Here is a 19,269-nt window from a genome sequence, read left to right on the forward strand (position 1 = left end):
ATAGCTTTTTATGATGATCCGATGACACATTACACCGACGTTAGGGGCACGTGGCGGAGGAAGGACAGCGTGCCGAGGCAGTAGTCCAACGATTCCATGACACGTGCGCCTTCCTTCCGCTGCTCCGCCAGCACAGCACGAAGAGCTAATGCTAATTCAGTACCAGGTCCCTCTTCTTCACGGTCAGGATGCACGCCTTGTGCTTGCAGCGATTCCGTATGGCATACCAAGAACACCTGCAACATGGCTTGCACAGCTTCAAAGTCCAGCTTGACTCGAAGACGAAGCGCTAAGGCTTGCAAAAAGAGGGTCTGTTGCTCTGCCGTATCCAAAGCCCGAATCTCTGCATCGAGCTGGGGGGCAGATAACGTGTGCAAGTACGTGAAAAGAGGACCGACGTCTTCGGCCTCCACGGCCACACGCATGCGCCGCTCTAGATCAGATTCAAACATGAGTTCACGTCCACCCGCCACAGGCGCGCGCTTCTCCAAAGGACTAGCATTGGCAGGGGCCGATGTAGTGGGGGCTGAAGCATCCAAGAAGAATGGTGCTTTCTCCGGCTTCTTCGGTGCCTCCTTGGGCTTATTTCGCCGCTTGATGGTATCGAGGTGGAGAAGGGTCATCCACCGTGAACGCGGCATCGTACTGAGTGTCACAAGAGGGCCAGATGTATCAGAGAGCTGCGGCGGACTTGTATACGTTCGCTGAAGCTCTGGCTCGCCAATATCCGCGTTGGTTGTCTCGCTGTCCTCCAGAGACATGCCCTGCACACTGGGCAACACCGCCTCGCGCTCTTCCGCCACATCACCCATATCCAGGGCACGCAGCGCGACAGATGTAAACTGCGCACGGTTGACCCATAGATGTACACCGACACTGTCGACATGAGCAGTGGCCAAAAAGTCGCCAGCCGGCGAGAAACTCACACTGGTGGCCATGCTAGGCGTACGGAAAGCATCAATCAGCTGTGCTGTTGCCAAGTCGAAAGTACGCACGACACTGTCTGTACTGCAAGCAATAAGCCAGCGGCCATCAGCGGAGAAAGTGGCATCAAGAATACGGCCACGGAACCCGCTGAATCGACGAGCTACACGTCGAGTCTCGATATCCACGATACTCAGTACAAGGTCGTCACCTAGCACAGCAAGCAGGTTCGACTCACGGTGCAAACGCAGGCCAGAACAGCCAGTCGAAACAGAGCTTGTTGCTGTTTTGGCTGCACTAAAAAAGTCAAAGTAGTGCAGCACGCCATCTTGTGTGCTGGCAATGCACATTTGATTGAGAGCATCACAGACCACATCAGAAATAGGCGACTTGCCCTGAGTAGCAAACGTACGCCGATGCATGTGACTTTGCATATTGTACATTTCCACACGGCCATCGCTGGTGCCCACCAGCGCGAAATTGCCACAGGCACTGACACAGCTTGCTGTAGCAATAGCAGTGCTCTTCTTCGTGCGCGCAACGCTAAGCACGGCTTTGTTCATGTGCTTATCCCGAACAGTCCACGTATGCGCATAGCGGTCACCAGCATGCGTGGTAAGTACGTCGTCCCAATCACGCGAGCGAAGGGTGCTGTACGACATCGAAGAGACGGCAGGCAGTTTCAAAGAAGACGCTTCTACAGCCAGTTTGGCGGATTTGCTCGCGATCGATCCTTGGCTCAACTCAAACGAGCGGCTATCACGGACAACACTCAAGCAACGCACACTGCGGTCTCGCGAAGCAGAGAGCATCGCACGTCCATCGTCGCCGTAATAGCGGATAATGTGCGGCGGGAGAGCATGCCCAGATCGTGATTTAAGCACACGCGGCGGCAAGGTCGGCGACTCAAAGAACCACTGCTTCAAGGCATTATCAGCGCCTGACGAGATGAGCAGAGGCTGGCCAGGCACGAATTCAATGGCGCCAATCGCACCGTCATGAGCGTGCTGGACAGAGTGAAGAAGGCGGGGTGCACCCCCGGTAGGTCCTTCTTCTTGTGCCGCATCCAGGTCAAATAGAGAGATAGAGCCAGCACGTGTAGCCACCGCCATGGTGTGAGCCACATTGTCGGTGCGGAACGCTACACAGTTTGCGCCCAATGTGCCTTCGACACGTACAGAGAAGAGCATATCGCCCTGACGTATGTCAAAGATGGAGACAAGACCATCCGCAAATGCCACAGCAAGAATATCCACAGCAGGCGATTGAGTAAGAGAGACAATGCCAGCATGGGTAGTAGATATTTTACCGCCACGAATATCGTCAGAAGAAAACGTGTGGATAAGCGAGCCTGTGCGAATATTCCACAACTGCATCGTACCATCCGACGATCCAATGATCACTTTGTTGAGATACGTGGCGGGATGAAGCAATGTGGAAGCGGTAAAGTCATCGTGAAAGGACAGCGTCTGGATCAGCTCCGTAGTGCCCAGCGACCATACAAATGCCTGGCGACCGTCAGCAGCAAGAGCGCAAATGTAGTCGCCAAATACAATCATGGAGGAAAGCATTGTCCCTGCTACATTTTCCTCTGCCACCTCTGTCGCGTACCTAGCCGCTTCGTGGCCACGAACATAGCGATGAACACGCGTACCAGCAGCCACAAGAAGGCTATCAGGCGAGGTGGAATGGGCCATAGCCGTAATGGAGTCAGCACACATAGGCCCCACAAATAGGAGTGTCATGCGGTCTGCATTCCACATCGCCCACGTATCACCCAAGCATGTCACCACATTTACATCAGGCGTTTGTGCATCTTTACCACCAAAACGCACTTGCAGGACAAAAGGCACATGATTTGTGATATACCCCAGCGCACGAAAAGGAGCATACAAAGCATCTTTGCGTTCCTTCACGCTTGGCACATCCTTTTCTTTGGTATGTGCGCGTGCGCGCTTTTCCCGCGAAGCCATAGCTACGATGGTGCAAGCGGCTCGGACGAGCCATGATGCGTCGCAAAAAAAATGGACTACATGTAGCTGACTAAGCAGATTTTCTTGCGCGACCAAACTTTTTTTCCTACTCACAGGCGCCTGCAGTTGTCGACCACACACCATGGCCGGAAAGCACCACGGCATTGATGCCGAAGAGTCAAAATTGGAGCGAGAACTCCAGCAAGACACAGAAAATGCCGAACGTGAAAATGAAACTCCGAAAGAACGCAAGCCTTTCTCTGAACTAGACTTGACACCAGGTACCGCGAAAGCCCTTGAAGCTATGGGATTCAAGACGATGACAGAAGTGCAGGCACGCTGCATCCCTCCGCTGCTGGCAGGCAAGGATGTATTGGGAGCTGCTCACACGGGTAGTGGCAAGACGCTGGCGTTCCTGATTCCTGCTATCGAAATGCTGCAGCGCTTGAAGTTCAAGCCAAGGAACGGCACTGGTGCCATTGTCATCTCGCCAACGCGTGAGTTGGCACTGCAGATTTTCGGTGTTGCAAAAGAGTTGATGGCAAACCAAAGTCAGACCCTGGGCATTATTATGGGTGGTGCCAACCGCAAAGCAGAGGCGGACAAACTTCAAAAGGGAGTCAACCTGATTGTGGCGACGCCCGGCCGTCTCTTGGACCACTTACAGAACACCAAGGGGTTTGTTTTCAGTAACCTAAAGGCACTTATCATCGATGAGGCGGATCGTATTTTGGAGATTGGTTTCGAAGATGAGATGCGCCAGATCTGCCAAATTCTTCCCAATGAAAACCGACAATCGATGCTGTTCTCCGCTACGCAAACGACCAAGGTGCAAGACCTTGCTCGTATTTCATTGCGCCCAGGTCCCTTGTACATTAATGTGCATGAGCAGATGTCGGCATCGACTGTCTCCAAATTGGAACAGGGCTATGTGGTCTGTGATAGCGACAAGCGATTCTTGCTTCTGTTCACGTTCCTTAAACGCAATGCAGGAAAGAAGATTATTGTGTTTATGAGCAGCTGCAACAGTGTGAAGTACCATGGCGAACTGCTTAATTATATTGATGTGCCTGTCCTTGACTTGCATGGCAAACAAAAGCAGCAAAAGCGAAGCACGACCTTTTTCGAGTTCTGCAACGCCCCAAGTGGCATCCTTTTGTGCACAGACGTAGCTGCACGTGGCCTTGATATCCCAGCTGTGGACTGGATCATTCAGTACGACCCACCGGATGACCCTCGCGACTATATTCATCGCGTAGGCCGTACAGCGCGTGGCGGCAAGGGTGGCCGCTCGCTTCTGTTTTTGCTCCCTAGTGAGTTGGGCTTCCTTCGTTTCCTGAAAGTGGCCAAAGTACCCTTGAACGAATATACCTTCCCTCCTAATAAGATCGCCAATGTGCAAAATCAATTGGAAAAATTGATCGCCAAGAACTATTACTTGCATCAATCGGCGAAGGAAGGATACCGTTCGTATATTCAGGCCTACGGATCGTACTCGCTGAAACGCATTTACGATATCCACGCCTTGGACTTGGCCAAGGTGGCCAAGGCATTTGGCTTTGCTGTACCGCCAAAAGTCAATGTGACCATCGGAACAGGCCTGAAGGCTAAGAAGGAGCGGCCAGAAGACGACGATGAGGATAAGGACGATGACCAGCCGCAAGGTAAGCGCCAGCGTGTCGACCGTCGGTCGTATGGCCATCGCGATGAGAAGGCCAGCAAGTTCCGCAGCGGACATCGCTCCGGCAACACACAGTGGAGCCGCTAGGTTATGTAGCATAGAAGTATATTGGTATCAATGTGGCCTATATGAGATCGTCCGTGACCCGTCGGGTCGAAAAGGCATTCCAGACATAAAGAATCGACGCTGTGTTTTTATCCGTAGTCGACTTGACATTGGAACGCAATTCCAAGAGGGCCATTTGGACGGCACGCAAGACAGGTGCATAAGTGGATGTGCTATGCGTACGAATTTCCTCGCCATGTGCTTGGAACAGCGCTGTGAGCCACTTCAAGTGGAATTCAACATGCGGACTCTGGTTGGCAGGCTGCAAACGCGAAGCGACAAGACCAAGCACGCGAGACAAGTACAGCGTAGGCAGTTGCTTCGCAACCAAGGCAATTTCATGCGGTTTCGTTCGCTCGTACACTTCAGCCTCCAGAGCAGGATCGTTGAGGCGAAGTGCGCCAAGCAGAGCAAGAAGAGACTCACCTTGCAGAGACGCAGCGCGTACGCCCTGCGGCGTCAGATCCATATCTAGGTCTGTGGGGTCAAACGTAGCCTGCTCGTCAAGGCTGTAGATCAGCAAGCCACCTGTAGAGGCGGCAGCCCAACTCCTGCCAGTAGGCGAGAAACGCACACACTTCGACCGCGCCTGCAGTCGAGTCGAACGTTTACTAAGATCGCCACGCTGCACACCCGGCAGGGAGCGGTCCACGCGCTCGGCCAATGTCAACTCGTCCTCGTCGGAAAGGTCATTGATCAAAGCAATATTGCCTGCATCAGTCATCTGCCGCGAATCAAGACGATCTTGTGTGCCATCAAGGGCTAGGTTCATGCTTAGCGTCCAACGCTTAAGCAATACACGCTCACGAATATCATAGAGGCATACGTAATTGGCGTTCCCGCCAGCAAGGATACACGATCCATCGGCACTGTAGCAGACACTTGTAAAGGCTGAGCCTGCCGCATTATTGCGCTGCTGAACCTTGTCATCGAGCTTGCGCCCTCCAGCAATGTCACGGCGGCAGTCCAAGACACCAGTATGAGACCCGGTCTTGGTGTCAAAGAAGTTCAACTGGCCATCCAGTGATGCCACACACACCTCCAATCCATCAGGTCGGTAAGCTAGCGTAAGACCCTCCGATGATAGAGACATGGACTCCGTGCTCTGACTACGCCGGAAAACTTCCCATAGCCGCACAGAGCGATCCCAGCTTGTGCTAGCTAGCAGCCCGGATCCACTCGGATCAAACGATAGGCCGGTCACAGGTGCTTCATGACCAGCGAGGATCTCCAGTAGTTTGCCTGTTTGGACACTCCACATATACACCTCAAAGGTATCTGAACTACCAGCGCAAACCACTTCGCCACTGGGCTCCACAGCCAAGCTCACAAACTGCACAGGCGAGGGCGATGTGAACGTTCGGAAGTTGCGGTACCGTACAAGATCGTACGCACGCACAGTACCATCCAAACTAGCACTGAAAAGCACTTGACCTTGCTTGGCAAATTCCACACATGATACAGGGGCTGAATGATCGGAAAACGTCACTGTACAAAAGCCAGAGGCGGTATTCCAGACCTTGACTTTCCCATCATCACCACCGGTCACAGCCATCTGACCATCTTGAGCAAATGCCACCGTGTTCATATCAAAGAAATGACCTTGCTGCTTCATGATATAAGACTCACTAGCCCATTCCCACACAAGCAGTTGGCCAAGCCGTTGAGCACCAAAAGCAAGCCATTCGCCTGTACCATTGACTGCGACACTGGTGATCTTTTCTTGGCTAATGCTGAGAGCATGCACTTCAGTGAAATCAGGCATATCACGGAGAGAGAACAGCCCCGATGTGAAGCCAACAACAAGACGCGAGGTACCGGGATGGAAATCGCAGCATGTTACTTGAGCATTGGTCTGATGGAAGTAATGGCGCGAAGCCACGCCCCACCTCGTAAAAGCCACAGCATTTTGAGGGTCAGTACTAGTCTCGCTCTGTTCAATTGGCTCCATGTCTTCCTCATCCTCCTTGGCCTGCCATACTAGACACGCGCCATCGCGGGATACAGTATAAATCGTTTTTTCATCAAGCGAGAAAAAGGCACGCAGGACTGCATCACGATGACCAGAAAAAGTCTTGGGACGGAAGCCTGGCACAGGGTCAAGGCTGAACAAACGGCCGCTCATATCCTTAGAGGTTGTTAGGAAAAAGCGTCCATTACGCGACCATGTCACACTCAGAACGTCATCAAAATGCCCCACATATGTGCGGTGAAGAACAAAAGGAGCGAATTCACGAACAAGCACACTGGGCGTGCGCCAGACTTGCACTTGGTTGCCATGTGTTACAGCAAGAAATTGGCCATTTGGCGAAAAAGCAGCGTCTCGAACTGGAAGCTTGAAGTTCATATGAGCTAGTAGCGCACGTTTATTCACATTGATCAGAAGAGCGTTCCCATCTTCGTCCACAATCAGAACCAAGCTAGGGTTAGCTGGGGATATAGCTACACGCATAATAGGCTTTCGAGTTTCAAATGGCAAGGTAAAAGAGGTGTTCCGTACAAGATCAAAGACTGACAGACGGTTACCCACGGGGGAGTATAAAGAATCACCATCTCCAGCAAACTGCACATTACCTTGCTGGTACACCGTGCCGCATACGTTCGCAAAGCGGAACGACGACTTCATGGTGACAAAGAGGCGATGAACTGTGATGCAGGCTGATTTTTTTTTGCGTGCTTAGTCATCACTAGGTGGATTGCGACGAAAATGCAGGTACGTGAACATGTCAAGTCGCGACCTCATATCGGCAAATTGTATGGGGAAGTTGGTGTTCGTGTCAAGGGATAATACAAAAATGGGGGATAGTTTCAGAGTTCGATGTCTGCCCAGCAATATAAATCTTCAGTCTCTAAAGATATCATAGATGGCGGCACCTTTTTTCCCCTACATCAACTTAGTTGGCCATAACTATGAGTTCGGAACGAAGCAGTATATGTGAACCCATTTCTGACTTACACGTCTGCGCAAGGGGATGTCAATCAAATGGTTATATGAGGAACTCTGCTGAAAAATGGATGCCATTGAGTAAAAATGCTTACCATGGGTCAAACATTATGACCTCCCCCAATACGGTGACAATCGGTATTGGCAATCTCTCAGGTATACCTATTATCCGTTCCAAGTCACTTTTATTTCAAGATGGGAACGCTATGGATCGCATACAGTCAACAATTGATCGAGTTCCTTTGATCCCACCTGAAGTAAAATTAATCACACAGGGCACGTATGTCCATAAGGCTTCTTCCGAAAGAATGGCGAAGAAGCCGGCGCATTTTTTGGAAGTGCCACAGTATACACCCACGCAAAATGACGTTTCAGAGGAATTAGCAGAGCGTTGCTGGCTAGCTGATGAGACATGGATGCCTGTTGAATCTATGACTATATGGCTAGCCGGTACGGAGCCTATCCAATGCAAAACTAGAAAGTTTTTTATGGACCGTTTGGATTTAGCAAAGAAAAGCGTTTTGAAGGCATTGCGGGAGCTATCTCTGCATCTATACCTCCAAGCTGAAACAAATCAAATCGACACTTTATTACAAGCTCTAAGCGAACGGTACTGCGAATGCAATCCTGACACCCTTTTCAGTAATCAAGCCATGGTCCATAACGTGATGTTTTCCCTATTTTTGCTGAATACAGACCTTCATATTGCTGATATGCATACGAAAATGACTTTACAGCAATTTATTTCTAATACATTCTCGACATTACAGGAAGAAAATGTGTCTCTTGAAGGTTCAAATCTACATTGGCATGAAATCATGGAAACCTTGTCCAGCTTTTATCATGATCTCAAGGCGAACAGATTAGAGACGATCTTTCCCTATACCACCCAAAATGAGAAAAAGATCTCTGCCTTGAAAAGAAACTCGTCTATAAGGTATTCAACAAAATTTCTGAACCTTGCCTCGAGAGATCAAGACCCAAAAGAATTGGTTGTTCGAAGAGCATCAAAACGGTGGGTTAGAAACTCGTTACGAAAAACAGAAGAAAGTGATATGAGCGAAATCATACACAATACACCCTATACGCTTTGTTCGTCTTCCCAGACATATTTTCCTACGGCATTCACTCACAGTGTAGAATGTGATCCAAATAAAGTGTGGACCAGGCCTGATTCTCAGTGCCAGTACACGGTATATTTGACGGACAATTTCATATATCTTCAACAAGTCGACCCTATTTCGTGTGGACATGATAAGCCAATGTGTATGAACTTGGTCCATTCTTATGCAGACATTCAATGTGAAGAGGAATATGCCTCCCTTAGACTACATCTCAACGATGCAAGTATACACTCTCTTCATGGACCAATTCAAGCAGTGCTAGCCTTATATGATATTTTTAATTCAATGGCAGCAAAATGTACAAAAGTGATGCACCTACCAGAGTATTGCGACGTCGAATATGGGTGGCAACATATTCCCTCTGAAAAAATGAATGATAAGACACATTTGGGAATCTTCAACTTGGTGGGAAAATTTATTAGAAGAAACAAGAGGAGTGCATTTATACAAGATTGGGAACCGCCATATAAAGATCTTCGACCAAATGACCTCTCCGAAACCGAACAACTAGAGAATATGAATGAATACCTCAAATGTTTGGAATGTGAAATACAGATACATTTAGGGTTGCGACAATCGATGATTCACTACTGGAGAAGTAGTATTGAATTGAAAGAAAAAGCTGTATCAAATTGGGAAAGTTACTATTCCTATCTCCTCACTCAACAACACCAGTTTCGTCTTTACCAACACGCACTTCAAAGTGCGCTGGTCTGAGCGACACAAATTTAAAATCGTGCGCACAGACCTCCTGGTGACGTAAGCACATGTCTAAGTCAAGGAGGTGGCAGTGTGGATGTTCTATGTAGGGAGATGCGAAAATAGATTTGTACATGTTCATTGACGTGCCACTACGCCTAAACGGCTGCAGCCTCCGCATCATACATGGTTAAGTGGAGTCTTCTTACCCCTGGTCCCAAGAACGCGTTGGCAACGACCAGTAATAATTTCTGGCGGCCTGGGATTCAACGGTTTGCTGTCCTACTTCGACCACGCCCACGTCGTGCAAGGGTTACTCGCATATCCTCTGACAAGCAAAGGCTAATTGACGAACAGTCAGGTAAGTAATAAACATAAGCACGCTTGTCTATGGGAGTATGTCAGCGCCACCTCATCCTACTTGACGTGACGGACACTGCCCCAGCAACACCCGCATCTGAATAGATTACTGACTCCAAGCAGGTCTTGACGAGTGCCTTCTCCCTCCCATTTACCACCCTCTCCTCCTTTACTACCCCAATTGCCGCTGGCTCGCTTTTGGAAAGACCATCGCGTTGATCGCTGAATCCCTGCACCTACTCTCTACAACCCTACTCTACTATGGCCTCTACTACCGCCGTTTCAAGCAGTGCTTTGCGGCGTCATCCTGCTAGCCTTTTGCCTCGCATTGTGCACAACCCAGCCATCACGGATTTGATTCGCTATCCAGTGTCTCGTGAAATGGTGAATTACATTGCGAAAAAGGCCACGGAGGTGATCCAATGTTCAACAACTGACACGAAGAGTGATAGTGCAACCGCTGCTCGTCTACAAAACCTGCCGAGCTTGGAAGCCTTTATCATGATGCTTGTGGAGAAAAGCAATGTCCAGGTGCCAACGCTGTTGAGCACGCTTGTGTACCTGGACCGCCTCAAGCACCGCTTGCCACGCGTAGCAAAGGGAATGCCTTGCACACGTCACCGTGTATTCCTTGCTGCATTGATTGTTGCAGCCAAGTATCTTAACGATTCGTCGCCGAAGAACAAACATTGGACAAGGTATTGTGTCTTTTTTTCCCAAGCAGAGGTAAACTTGATGGAGAAACAGCTTTTGTACCTGCTGGATTATGATTTGCGCATTGAAGAGGATGAGATTATGTTCCACTTCAGTCCCTTTTTCCGCCGGTTTGAGACTAGGGCCGACGCTGGTCGTCGGGAGATGTTCTTGCGAGGCTGTGAGGCTGGACGCGAATGCGAGAGATACGCTCGTGCATCTGAGCGACGTATTGTACTCCGCAACCTTCCTACCACACAGGTACCCTCCTCGAATGGTCAACAATCCAAGAGCGCACCAAGCACTCCAAAGCGGGTTGTGCCTCCCAAATCAGAAAAGCGGCCATCTGTTTCCCTCCTTACTCCCACTGCTACTCTCAAGTCAATGACCCTTCACGTGCGTAACTCCGAAACAACTCGCTCCACGTCTTCGATCTCAGAAGCTGAACTCACAGATGACAATGGCTCAGCTACGTCATCACCAGAAGAAGCTCATGACTATGAAGACGATCGGTACTATTCTACTGTGCAGCTTGTGGAACAACTGAGAGTGGGCCCGAATATGCAACGTTCCGAATCTGTGCCCATGGTTACTTCTATGGACCAGCAACAACTTACACCAAATCGCATAATGATAACACCTGGCGCTTACCCAACGCATCCAGCTGATAAAAGCAACTCGTTCAGTGACTCTCGTACATTAGAGTCAACACCTGTTCGTCAAGGCAAGACCACCCGTGCTATTCAAGTGGCATCGGATGGTATGCAACGCTATTTATCAAATGTGATTCCCAATGGTCTTAGAAGGACGAACTCGCGTATTACATTGCGGCCATCCACAAACTATGCCCAGTAGCCGAGTAAGTGGCAGTTCGTATGTTTGAAGGCAACTTGATCCCCAACCCTATCCATCCCTTTCCCATATTTCACGTACGCCTCTCTCTTCGATTAGACTTAGATACTTTGCCTTTTGAAACGTCTTTTAAAAATTAAACAAGCGTAGTGGATGCACACTGGTAGTGCTATATAATGAAAGATCGATGTTATCACGGCGCAAAACGATGCTGGAGAAATTAAAAGCTTGGGCCACCTAGCCTCCACTTTCCGGATGACAGGTCCGGGTCTTTCCTCCGTCGTAACCGTGGAGCAACTCGGTAATGGTATTTTGTCCATAAGGAAAGGAAACGCTTTCTTCGAGACGAATCCTGATAAGATGTTTGAATACAAAATCTTTATATCAAGAGTAGGGCAACATGTACTCTGGTCAGTGCCTGTGACTATGATGCAGAACCTTGCTGTTGAAACGGGCAGATATCCCTTAGCTATCCGCCCTGTAATCACAGGCTCCCTTTTCATTTTACTTTTATTGATGGGCCTTCTAGGGTATGTAACTGACCTTACCATCTGACTTCCACAGCTTTCATCCCTCTGCACAAAATTATGTTCTCTTGAATGACAAAATTTTGCATTTTCTGTCATTCATGATGGCAACATTCCTGTGTTACTTGATATTGGACGTGGATGAGTCTGTGAAGCACTTATTTCTTTGGAGAAACGCACAATTGATATTTACGTTGGTGGTGAGCATCTTTGTTGGGTGCATTGGATCTGAATTTGTGCAAAGCTTGTTGCCGGTATGTGTGTCAGAGGATGCAGACAACTGACAAACTCTTGCAGTACAAGACATTTCAATTTGGTGATGTTATTGCAAATCTCTTAGGTGCTTCCATTGGGCTATATGCTGCAACGTTTACTGAGAAGTGTTATCAAGAACTAAGACAATTGGAGTTGGCTTACGCCCCAATCGACGTAGAGAACCCTGACAACGCTCGCGAGTTTCAGCGAAATTTCAGCGGCGAAACACAGTTTCAGATAGATGATTAGTTTGGGTTAAAAAAACTTTGTAATTTCATAGTAACGAAACCTGACACATGAATGACTTGGCATTTTCAAATTGACCTGTCTAAGTCGAGCCTGATACACGTGCGCGGAATGCTACCTATGCTATAGGGATTTATGTCAAATAAAAACCCGCTTCTACTATTTGACATTCCATAGATCTGCTAAATTTTTCGAGTCTTTGATTGGTTCAACTCCATAGATGCACCCTAGCTTTTTTTGAATGAGAGCAATTAAAGCCTTGCCCTATTGCTGATAACAGTAAGAGTACCCGGCCCAACTGCATCTTACTTTTATCCCAACACAATGAGCGCCTCTAACGCTGAGCCTGTTCCTGTGGTGAAGAGCCAAAGCTTGGACTTTATTTCATCAATCCCCTTGATTTCCGGTGCTGTGAACTATGCTATGTCATTTGTTCACTCGTACCCTATCCTGCAACGCGCTTACAACTTGGGAGAAAACACTACAGTCAAAGCACTGCACTTCTTTTCACCTGTTCTGGATGCTTTGCACACACCACTTGCTCAGGTTGACAACTTTGTTTTAAAAACCCTTACTTTCACTAAGAGCAAGATTCCTTACCCATTTGAAGTGAAGTGGGAGGAGCTATACGCTAAAAGCCAGATCCCCATCGAGAATGTTCATAAGGTTGTGGATGACTATCGCCACAAGACTATGGACATGTATGATACACATGTGAAGGGTACAGCAAAGAGTTTGTTTGAGCAGACCGGAAAGGCTATGGAACAACTTCAGCAAACAGAGAACGTGTACTTGCAGAAGGCCGGCGAGACTATCAGCAAGATGCAGGAAAGTCTGGCCAGTGTCTCTAAGGAATATGCCGATAAGTCAAAGGAGGATGTTGCTTTCGGTGAAAAGAAAGCAGAGGGTCTATACAACAGCATTTTCTCGGAGCTCGACAACCTGCAAAAGTTTGCGAAGACGCTGCCTGCTGAGGGTCAGAAGCGTATGGAACCTTTCATGGAACTGTTCAACAAGACATACAAGGATCTTTCTTCGGAGGCTACGGATGCGAAAGTACCTATTCAGGAGCGCCTGACGAAGTCTGCTGGTTACTTGCAGAACAAGACCTTGCCAGAGCTGCAGAAGCTTGTCTATGACAACCTTAAGAAGGCCGATGCCAAAAAGACAGAGTAAAGAACCTGAATTGTTTATCTTAACGTATTGATCCAGTTTGGGCTAATAGAATATTGTGTTTGATAGTTGCGGATTGAGAATCTTGTTGAAATATTCCTTTCATGTACGTAAGTTTCGTAGTGGTGCACCAATGAAATAGCCAATGATTTTGCACGTGGTACGGACATACCGGGGAACGGACTAGATGGGCTCCGACCCCGCAGCAACGCTTTGACTTCTTCGTCTACTCTCATTACCATCATGGAGAACAAGTACCACGAACAGACAGATATTATTACTCTGACTCGCCATGTCCTGCAGAGTGGTATCCGGGCGCACCGGAAGAACTCAGCTGTTACTGGTGATCTTACATTGCTTTTGGCGGCGTTGCAGACTATCTGCAAGCTAATCGAAAGCATGGTGCGCCGCGCTCGCCTGAACAACCTGGTGGGGCTTGCTGGCAACCAAAACGTGCAGGGCGAAGATCAGAAGAAGTTGGATGTCCTGTCCAACGAGGCTATGGTTAATGCCCTCGTGGCCTGTGGTCAGACCGCCGTGCTTGTGTCGGAAGAAGAGGAAGAGGTAATCATCGTGTCGCAGCGTACTGGCTCGCACAATGGTCGCTACTGTGTTGTATTCGACCCTCTCGATGGTTCGAGTAACATTGACGCTGGTGTGAATATCGGCACCATCTTTGGTATCTACCACGTCCGTGAGGGCTCGACAGGTACATTGGAAGATGTCCTCCGTCCTGGCAATGAAATGGTGGCTGCTGGCTACTGCATGTACGGTGCCTCGGCCAACATTGTGCTTTCCACTGGCCAGGGTGTAGACGGCTTTACATTGGATAATGGTATTGGTGAGTTTATTCTTACCCATCCCAACATCCAAATCCCCTCGCGTGGTAAGATTTACTCCATTAACGAGGGTAACTCTCTGTACTTCCACGAGCCTGTAAGGAAGTACCTCGAGTCTGTGAAGAACCCGAAGGAGGGTAAGCCTTACTCGGCCCGTTACATTGGCTCAATGGTTGCCGATGTGCATCGTACTCTTCTCTACGGCGGTATCTTCTGTTACCCCTCGGACAAGAAGTCGACGAGCGGCAAACTTCGTCTCCTGTACGAAGGCTTCCCGATGGCCTTCCTTGTCGAGCAGGCTGGTGGCATTGCTACGACTGGTGAGAAGCGTGTGTTGGATGTGGTGCCCAAGAGCATCCACGAGCGTGTGCCCGTTTTCTTAGGCTCCAAGGAGGATGTGCAGGACTTGCTGAAGTTCTTCCAAAACTAAGTACAGTATGATTATATAGAGAAATTATTTCTCTTACAATGCTTGAGTGATCTCGCTTAAGCCTGTACACTGTTCGATACAGGCAGGAGAGCGCTCGCCAGCTTCGTAATGCACAATGGCTTCGCAAGTGTCCATGGCATTTGCAACGCAGTCATTGACACCCACACCACCATAGCTGTATCCCAGTAAGGAAAGACGGTCTTTGAGAGTCGGTTCATTGATCATGGCTTTATATAGCTCTTGCATTCTTTGGAGATGACCGACTTGGTATTGCGGAATGGTTTGGCGCAGAATGCGGGTGCGGACAAAGCGCACATCATTGGTAATGACAGAAGATGGCAGTCCAAGCTGCGACTCTAAAGCTTCTAGTGCTTGTGCTTGGACATCCTCTTCTGTCGGTAGGGTAGTAAGAGGCTGCCAGTAAGGACCGCCAATCATGACGGTCAATTTGACAAATGCTTGAGTACCGTCCGGATGAAGGTTATTTTGATTCGGCACAGCATCACTGTCAAACACCACACCCAAAATGCCATGAGGATTGTTGGTGGCTGAACGGGGAACAAGGTATCCAAAGCCCTTCACAGGTAATGGGTATGCTTCTGACTTATCTGAAGGCGCGAGAACAACATCCACAACGCCTAAAGTCGCAGAAGGATTGTGAGCAAGATGCGGCAAAGATGGGAACAAAGGTGCGAGCTTGGCACTTGGTATCGCAGCCACAATACGATCGGCTTTCAACGGTTGGTTAGCAAAAGACGTGTGAATTTGAAAGGGATCGTCACATTGGATCTGTTCACATGTAGTATTCTTCCAGATCTCAACGTTTGGTGTGGCTAGTAACTGGCGCTCTAGAGCGGTAATGATCTCGCCTAGGCCCTCCGGGAAAGAGTATATGCTTGTTTGAGGGAGTTTCTTCACTAAAGAAGGATCCAGACGCATTTCAACTTCCCTTTGCTGCTGCGCTGTGCTTTTCTTCTTCGATAGTTGAGATTTTTGGTATTGAGAGTTGAATAAAGACGGTAGAATCGCACGGAATAACCCTCCATGCTCTTTTTCGAGTGCTACCAGGCTTGGCATGGTTCCCTTCACACTGAGTGAACGCGAGTCACCGGCATAAATACCATGGATTAGTGCTGAAGCCATATTATCAGCAACGGCAGGCCCTAAACGCCGAGAAAAAAAGTCATGGACAGACTCGTCACCGCCGTCTACGCATACGCTTTGTGATCGTGGAACACTCCATTCTTGTAGCGCCTGGGGGAAGATGCTCCGAAGCACGGGAGAGCGCTTGAATTCTGATATCGCAGAAAGCAGGGAGGACGGTAATTTATTCAACTTGCCGCCAAAAAAGAGATAACGGTTCTTCGCGGATGGAGACGTACGGGGAACTAAAATCATACGATTTGTTAACGACAATTGATCGAGCTGTGTGTTAGACTGCAGTCACGTACCATTTCAATCGTACGCCTCCCCTTGTATCCAACTGGACGTATACTACGAGGACCAGCCTCTAAGAGTGCCGCGAATCCCTCACTCTTATTCATAGGGAAAACGGGCACGCGTTCACCGCGAATCCAACCACCTAGATGCGATTGTGCTTCAATAACAACAATTCTATAAGCATCTTTTGGTAGCCCTCTTGATAGGGAGAACGCTGCAGAGAGTCCAGTGATACCACCGCCAAGAACAGCAATGGTCTTGACACCTGTCATCTCCATAACGCGTGCCTAGTCGATAATGTCAAAGTACTTACATATTCTGGCGCATGGTGCAGTGAGTGTGGAGAGTCACGTGGCTTGGTTAGAAATCACCGGCGCGGGACGGAACGGATGGGTGGTCGGTCAGTCACAGCGCTCATTTTCCATCTTCCTACAGACCATCGGTTGTTAGCGGAGAAGTCATCATGGCCTCAGTATGTATTGCGCGTAAGCGATTCGAAAAGAGCATATCCTAACAGTACTAAAGAAGTCGATCTCCCTTGTCAACTTCATTAAGTCGTCGCCGTCGCTTCATAAGCTCTTCCAGCCGGCCGCGAATGCTTACGCGCAGGCCGCTGGTTACCGTCAGATGGGCCTCCGCTACGAAGACCTGATTGAGGAAGAGAACACGCAGATGCAGCGGGTATGTATATTTTAAACTCCGCTTGGAGGCAATGTCTCTAGAGGGGAATTTGCTGAACACGAAGGATACTAACAAATATAGGCTCTGAAGCGTCTTTCGCCGAAGGAGACGTATGACCGCGTGTACCGCATGCGTCGTGCCGTGCAGTGCTCCATTCTCCAGCGTGACCTGCCTAAGGAGCAGTGGACTAAGCCGGAGGAGGTACGTGTTGACATTGATTGAAAAATGTTTTAACAGAATAGGACAAGAACTACTTGACCCCTCTGTTGAAGGAGATCCAGGCCGCCGACGAGGAGCGTGCGGCTTGGGACACGATGAAGGTTGAGGCTGTTAAGCACTAAGTGTGTACTTGACTTTGCCTTTCCACGTTACCCACTTGACGCTTTGCATATAGTGTATCGCTTTGTATGCTAGCAATTGATTCATCCTAGAGATTGAACATATGATTAAGCCAAAAGCTGTTTTCTGCACGAATAACTTAAATGGAGGGAGGAGATATCCACCGTCGGAATCTTCGTATCGAGACTTGATGTTAGTCGAGCAGCCAGCGAAACAAGTGGAGATAATTTCCCCAGTGCGCCATCAAAAACCCAACTGTCTGTGCTTCGGCCATCATGGCCGGGTCTGGCAATCTGATTATATATGATTTCCTAAAAAAGGGGGGCGTACCCGCCATTGATGATGGCTCTGGTCGCTCTCTTCCGCCAGAATTGCTACTTTTATGCACGATCGCAACCGTACTGACAACTTGGTTCTCAACCTATTCCTTGGTGCTTCAGCTCAAACATTATTACAAACCTCGGCTTCAAAGATATGTTGTTCGCATTCTAGTAATGCCTATGTTATATGCCGTTTCTTCTACGATATCATTGTTTTCCCTGCAGTTAGCGGAGATGATTGACCTCATGCGAGACTTATACGAAGCCTTCGTTATCTATTGTTTCTTTAACCTGTTAGTGGAATACCTATCGGGTGAAGCAGCCATTCTGGCTCATACACAAGAAAAAGAGCCTATTCCCCATATAATTCCCTTCAACTATTGCTTCAAACCCATGGATTTGGGGAATCCTTATACATTTTTGACATTGAAACGTGGCATCCTGCAATATGTACAAATAAAACCAGTCCTAGCTGTGGCAACAGTCTTTTTGAAAATATACGGGAAATATGAAGACGGCCACCTACACCTGCGCAACGGATATACATGGATCTCTATTATTTACAATTTCTCTGTCTTCGTTGCTCTGTACGCATTGACGATGTTCTGGCTATGTTTGCGGAAAGAGTTGTCCCCGTACCGAGTGGCCTCTAAATTCTTTTGTGTTAAAGGAGTCATTTTCTTCAGCTTTTGGCAAGACCTTACCATATCTATTCTGGTCTCAACAGGTCTAATTCAACATATCGGGCGTGTCGTCGATGATACCTATCTATCCGCTGCTATGCAAGATACTTTAATATGCATTGAGATGCCAATATTTGCATTCTTGCATATCTATGCATTTTCCTACGAAGACTATATTGAGCGGCCAAGAAAACTAGCTGGTCGTATGCCCTTACTTTATGCACTACGTGACAGCTTTGGTCTAGCAGACATCCTGGCTGACAGCATTGCAACCGTGTACGGGACAGAATACAATTACGAGTCAGATGATAGGAGAGTCCAAGTGGAAGATCAATCTTCTATCTCAAGTGATCTCCTTATACATTCCACGGGGCAGATCTTTACAGGGAAGGGGAAAGGGAGAAGTAATGATGGTGAAGAAGATCAACCAACTGAAAGGACCTCGCTAATTAAGAAAACGCGGGAACTAAACAAACGATATCAAGCTATAAATGTGGCTCATGACGATGATAAAACATTGCAATTTCCTGATCTAACGGAGGAAGAACAGCATCTCTATGACATGAGCAGGAGACTACCATATGGAGACTACAGATACCCATGCATATATGAACCATAAGTCTCAAAAAGTCATAGATCTAGTGAATTTAGTAAGTCACAGTAGGCATTAGTCTATGTCGAGAAGCACTTATACTATACTATATATTGCAAAGGGGGATAAATACTCGAAGTACTCGCATGATTGGCAGCAAAAATGAAATTAAAAAGAAAAATGTAGCTCAGGACGGTTTCGATCCGTCGACCTTGGGGTGCCACATATTGATATGAGCCCCACATGCTATCCACTGCACCACCGAGCTGCTTGTTAACTTGTCTGTCTGAGATTAACATACTTGTTGTTCAGGTACAGTTACAATAAAAAATCGAAAAATTCTCAGAACAGTTCAGCATAAAATTTCATAAGCATGAAGATGAGTAAGT

General features: G+C 48.2%; 8 protein-coding genes across 8 annotated transcripts; 5 read left to right on the forward strand and 3 right to left on the reverse strand.

Moving 5' to 3' along the window:
• Positions 1-29: 29 nt before the first annotated feature.
• Malapachy_0770 (utp21-domain-containing protein) lies at positions 30-2,897 on the reverse strand (the record flags this gene model as incomplete). Its single annotated transcript, XM_018135283.1, has 1 exon — positions 30-2,897. One exon carries the CDS (start codon positions 2,895-2,897, stop codon positions 30-32), a length of 2,868 nt encoding a protein of 955 aa, XP_017992472.1.
• A 142-nt stretch (positions 2,898-3,039) lies between these two features.
• Positions 3,040-4,665, forward strand: Malapachy_0758 (atp-dependent rna helicase has1; the record flags this gene model as incomplete). Its single annotated transcript, XM_018135272.1, has 1 exon — positions 3,040-4,665. One exon carries the CDS (start codon positions 3,040-3,042, stop codon positions 4,663-4,665), a length of 1,626 nt encoding a protein of 541 aa, XP_017992537.1.
• Positions 4,666-4,702: 37 nt separating this feature from the next.
• On the reverse strand, positions 4,703-7,309 carry Malapachy_0771 (wd repeat; the record flags this gene model as incomplete). The annotated part of the gene is made up of 1 exon (XM_018135284.1): positions 4,703-7,309. The coding sequence occupies one exon, from the start codon at positions 7,307-7,309 to the stop codon at positions 4,703-4,705; it is 2,607 nt and encodes an 868-aa protein (XP_017992471.1).
• A 2,762-nt stretch (positions 7,310-10,071) lies between these two features.
• Malapachy_0764 (hypothetical protein) lies at positions 10,072-11,358 on the forward strand (the record flags this gene model as incomplete). The annotated part of the gene is made up of 1 exon (XM_018135278.1): positions 10,072-11,358. The coding sequence occupies one exon, from the start codon at positions 10,072-10,074 to the stop codon at positions 11,356-11,358; it is 1,287 nt and encodes a 428-aa protein (XP_017992417.1).
• Positions 11,359-11,871: 513 nt separating this feature from the next.
• Positions 11,872-12,386, forward strand: Malapachy_0780 (hypothetical protein; the record flags this gene model as incomplete). Its single annotated transcript, XM_018135293.1, has 3 exons — positions 11,872-11,885; positions 11,920-12,136; positions 12,180-12,386. The coding sequence occupies 3 exons, from the start codon at positions 11,872-11,874 to the stop codon at positions 12,384-12,386; spliced, it is 438 nt and encodes a 145-aa protein (XP_017992180.1).
• Positions 12,387-12,707: 321 nt separating this feature from the next.
• Positions 12,708-13,559, forward strand: Malapachy_0786 (hypothetical protein; the record flags this gene model as incomplete). Its single annotated transcript, XM_018135299.1, has 1 exon — positions 12,708-13,559. One exon carries the CDS (start codon positions 12,708-12,710, stop codon positions 13,557-13,559), a length of 852 nt encoding a protein of 283 aa, XP_017992473.1.
• Positions 13,560-13,799: 240 nt separating this feature from the next.
• Malapachy_0760 (fructose- -bisphosphatase) lies at positions 13,800-14,825 on the forward strand (the record flags this gene model as incomplete). The annotated part of the gene is made up of 1 exon (XM_018135274.1): positions 13,800-14,825. The coding sequence occupies one exon, from the start codon at positions 13,800-13,802 to the stop codon at positions 14,823-14,825; it is 1,026 nt and encodes a 341-aa protein (XP_017992415.1).
• A 33-nt stretch (positions 14,826-14,858) lies between these two features.
• Positions 14,859-15,764, reverse strand: Malapachy_0792 (protoporphyrinogen oxidase; the record flags this gene model as incomplete). Its single annotated transcript, XM_018135305.1, has 1 exon — positions 14,859-15,764. One exon carries the CDS (start codon positions 15,762-15,764, stop codon positions 14,859-14,861), a length of 906 nt encoding a protein of 301 aa, XP_017992228.1.
• Positions 15,765-19,269: the final 3,505 nt, after the last annotated feature.

The sequence above is a fragment of the Malassezia pachydermatis genome (genome assembly GCF_001278385.1).
Source record: "Malassezia pachydermatis strain CBS 1879 chromosome Unknown scaffold3, whole genome shotgun sequence".
Taxonomy (NCBI): Eukaryota; Fungi; Basidiomycota; class Malasseziomycetes; order Malasseziales; family Malasseziaceae; genus Malassezia; species Malassezia pachydermatis.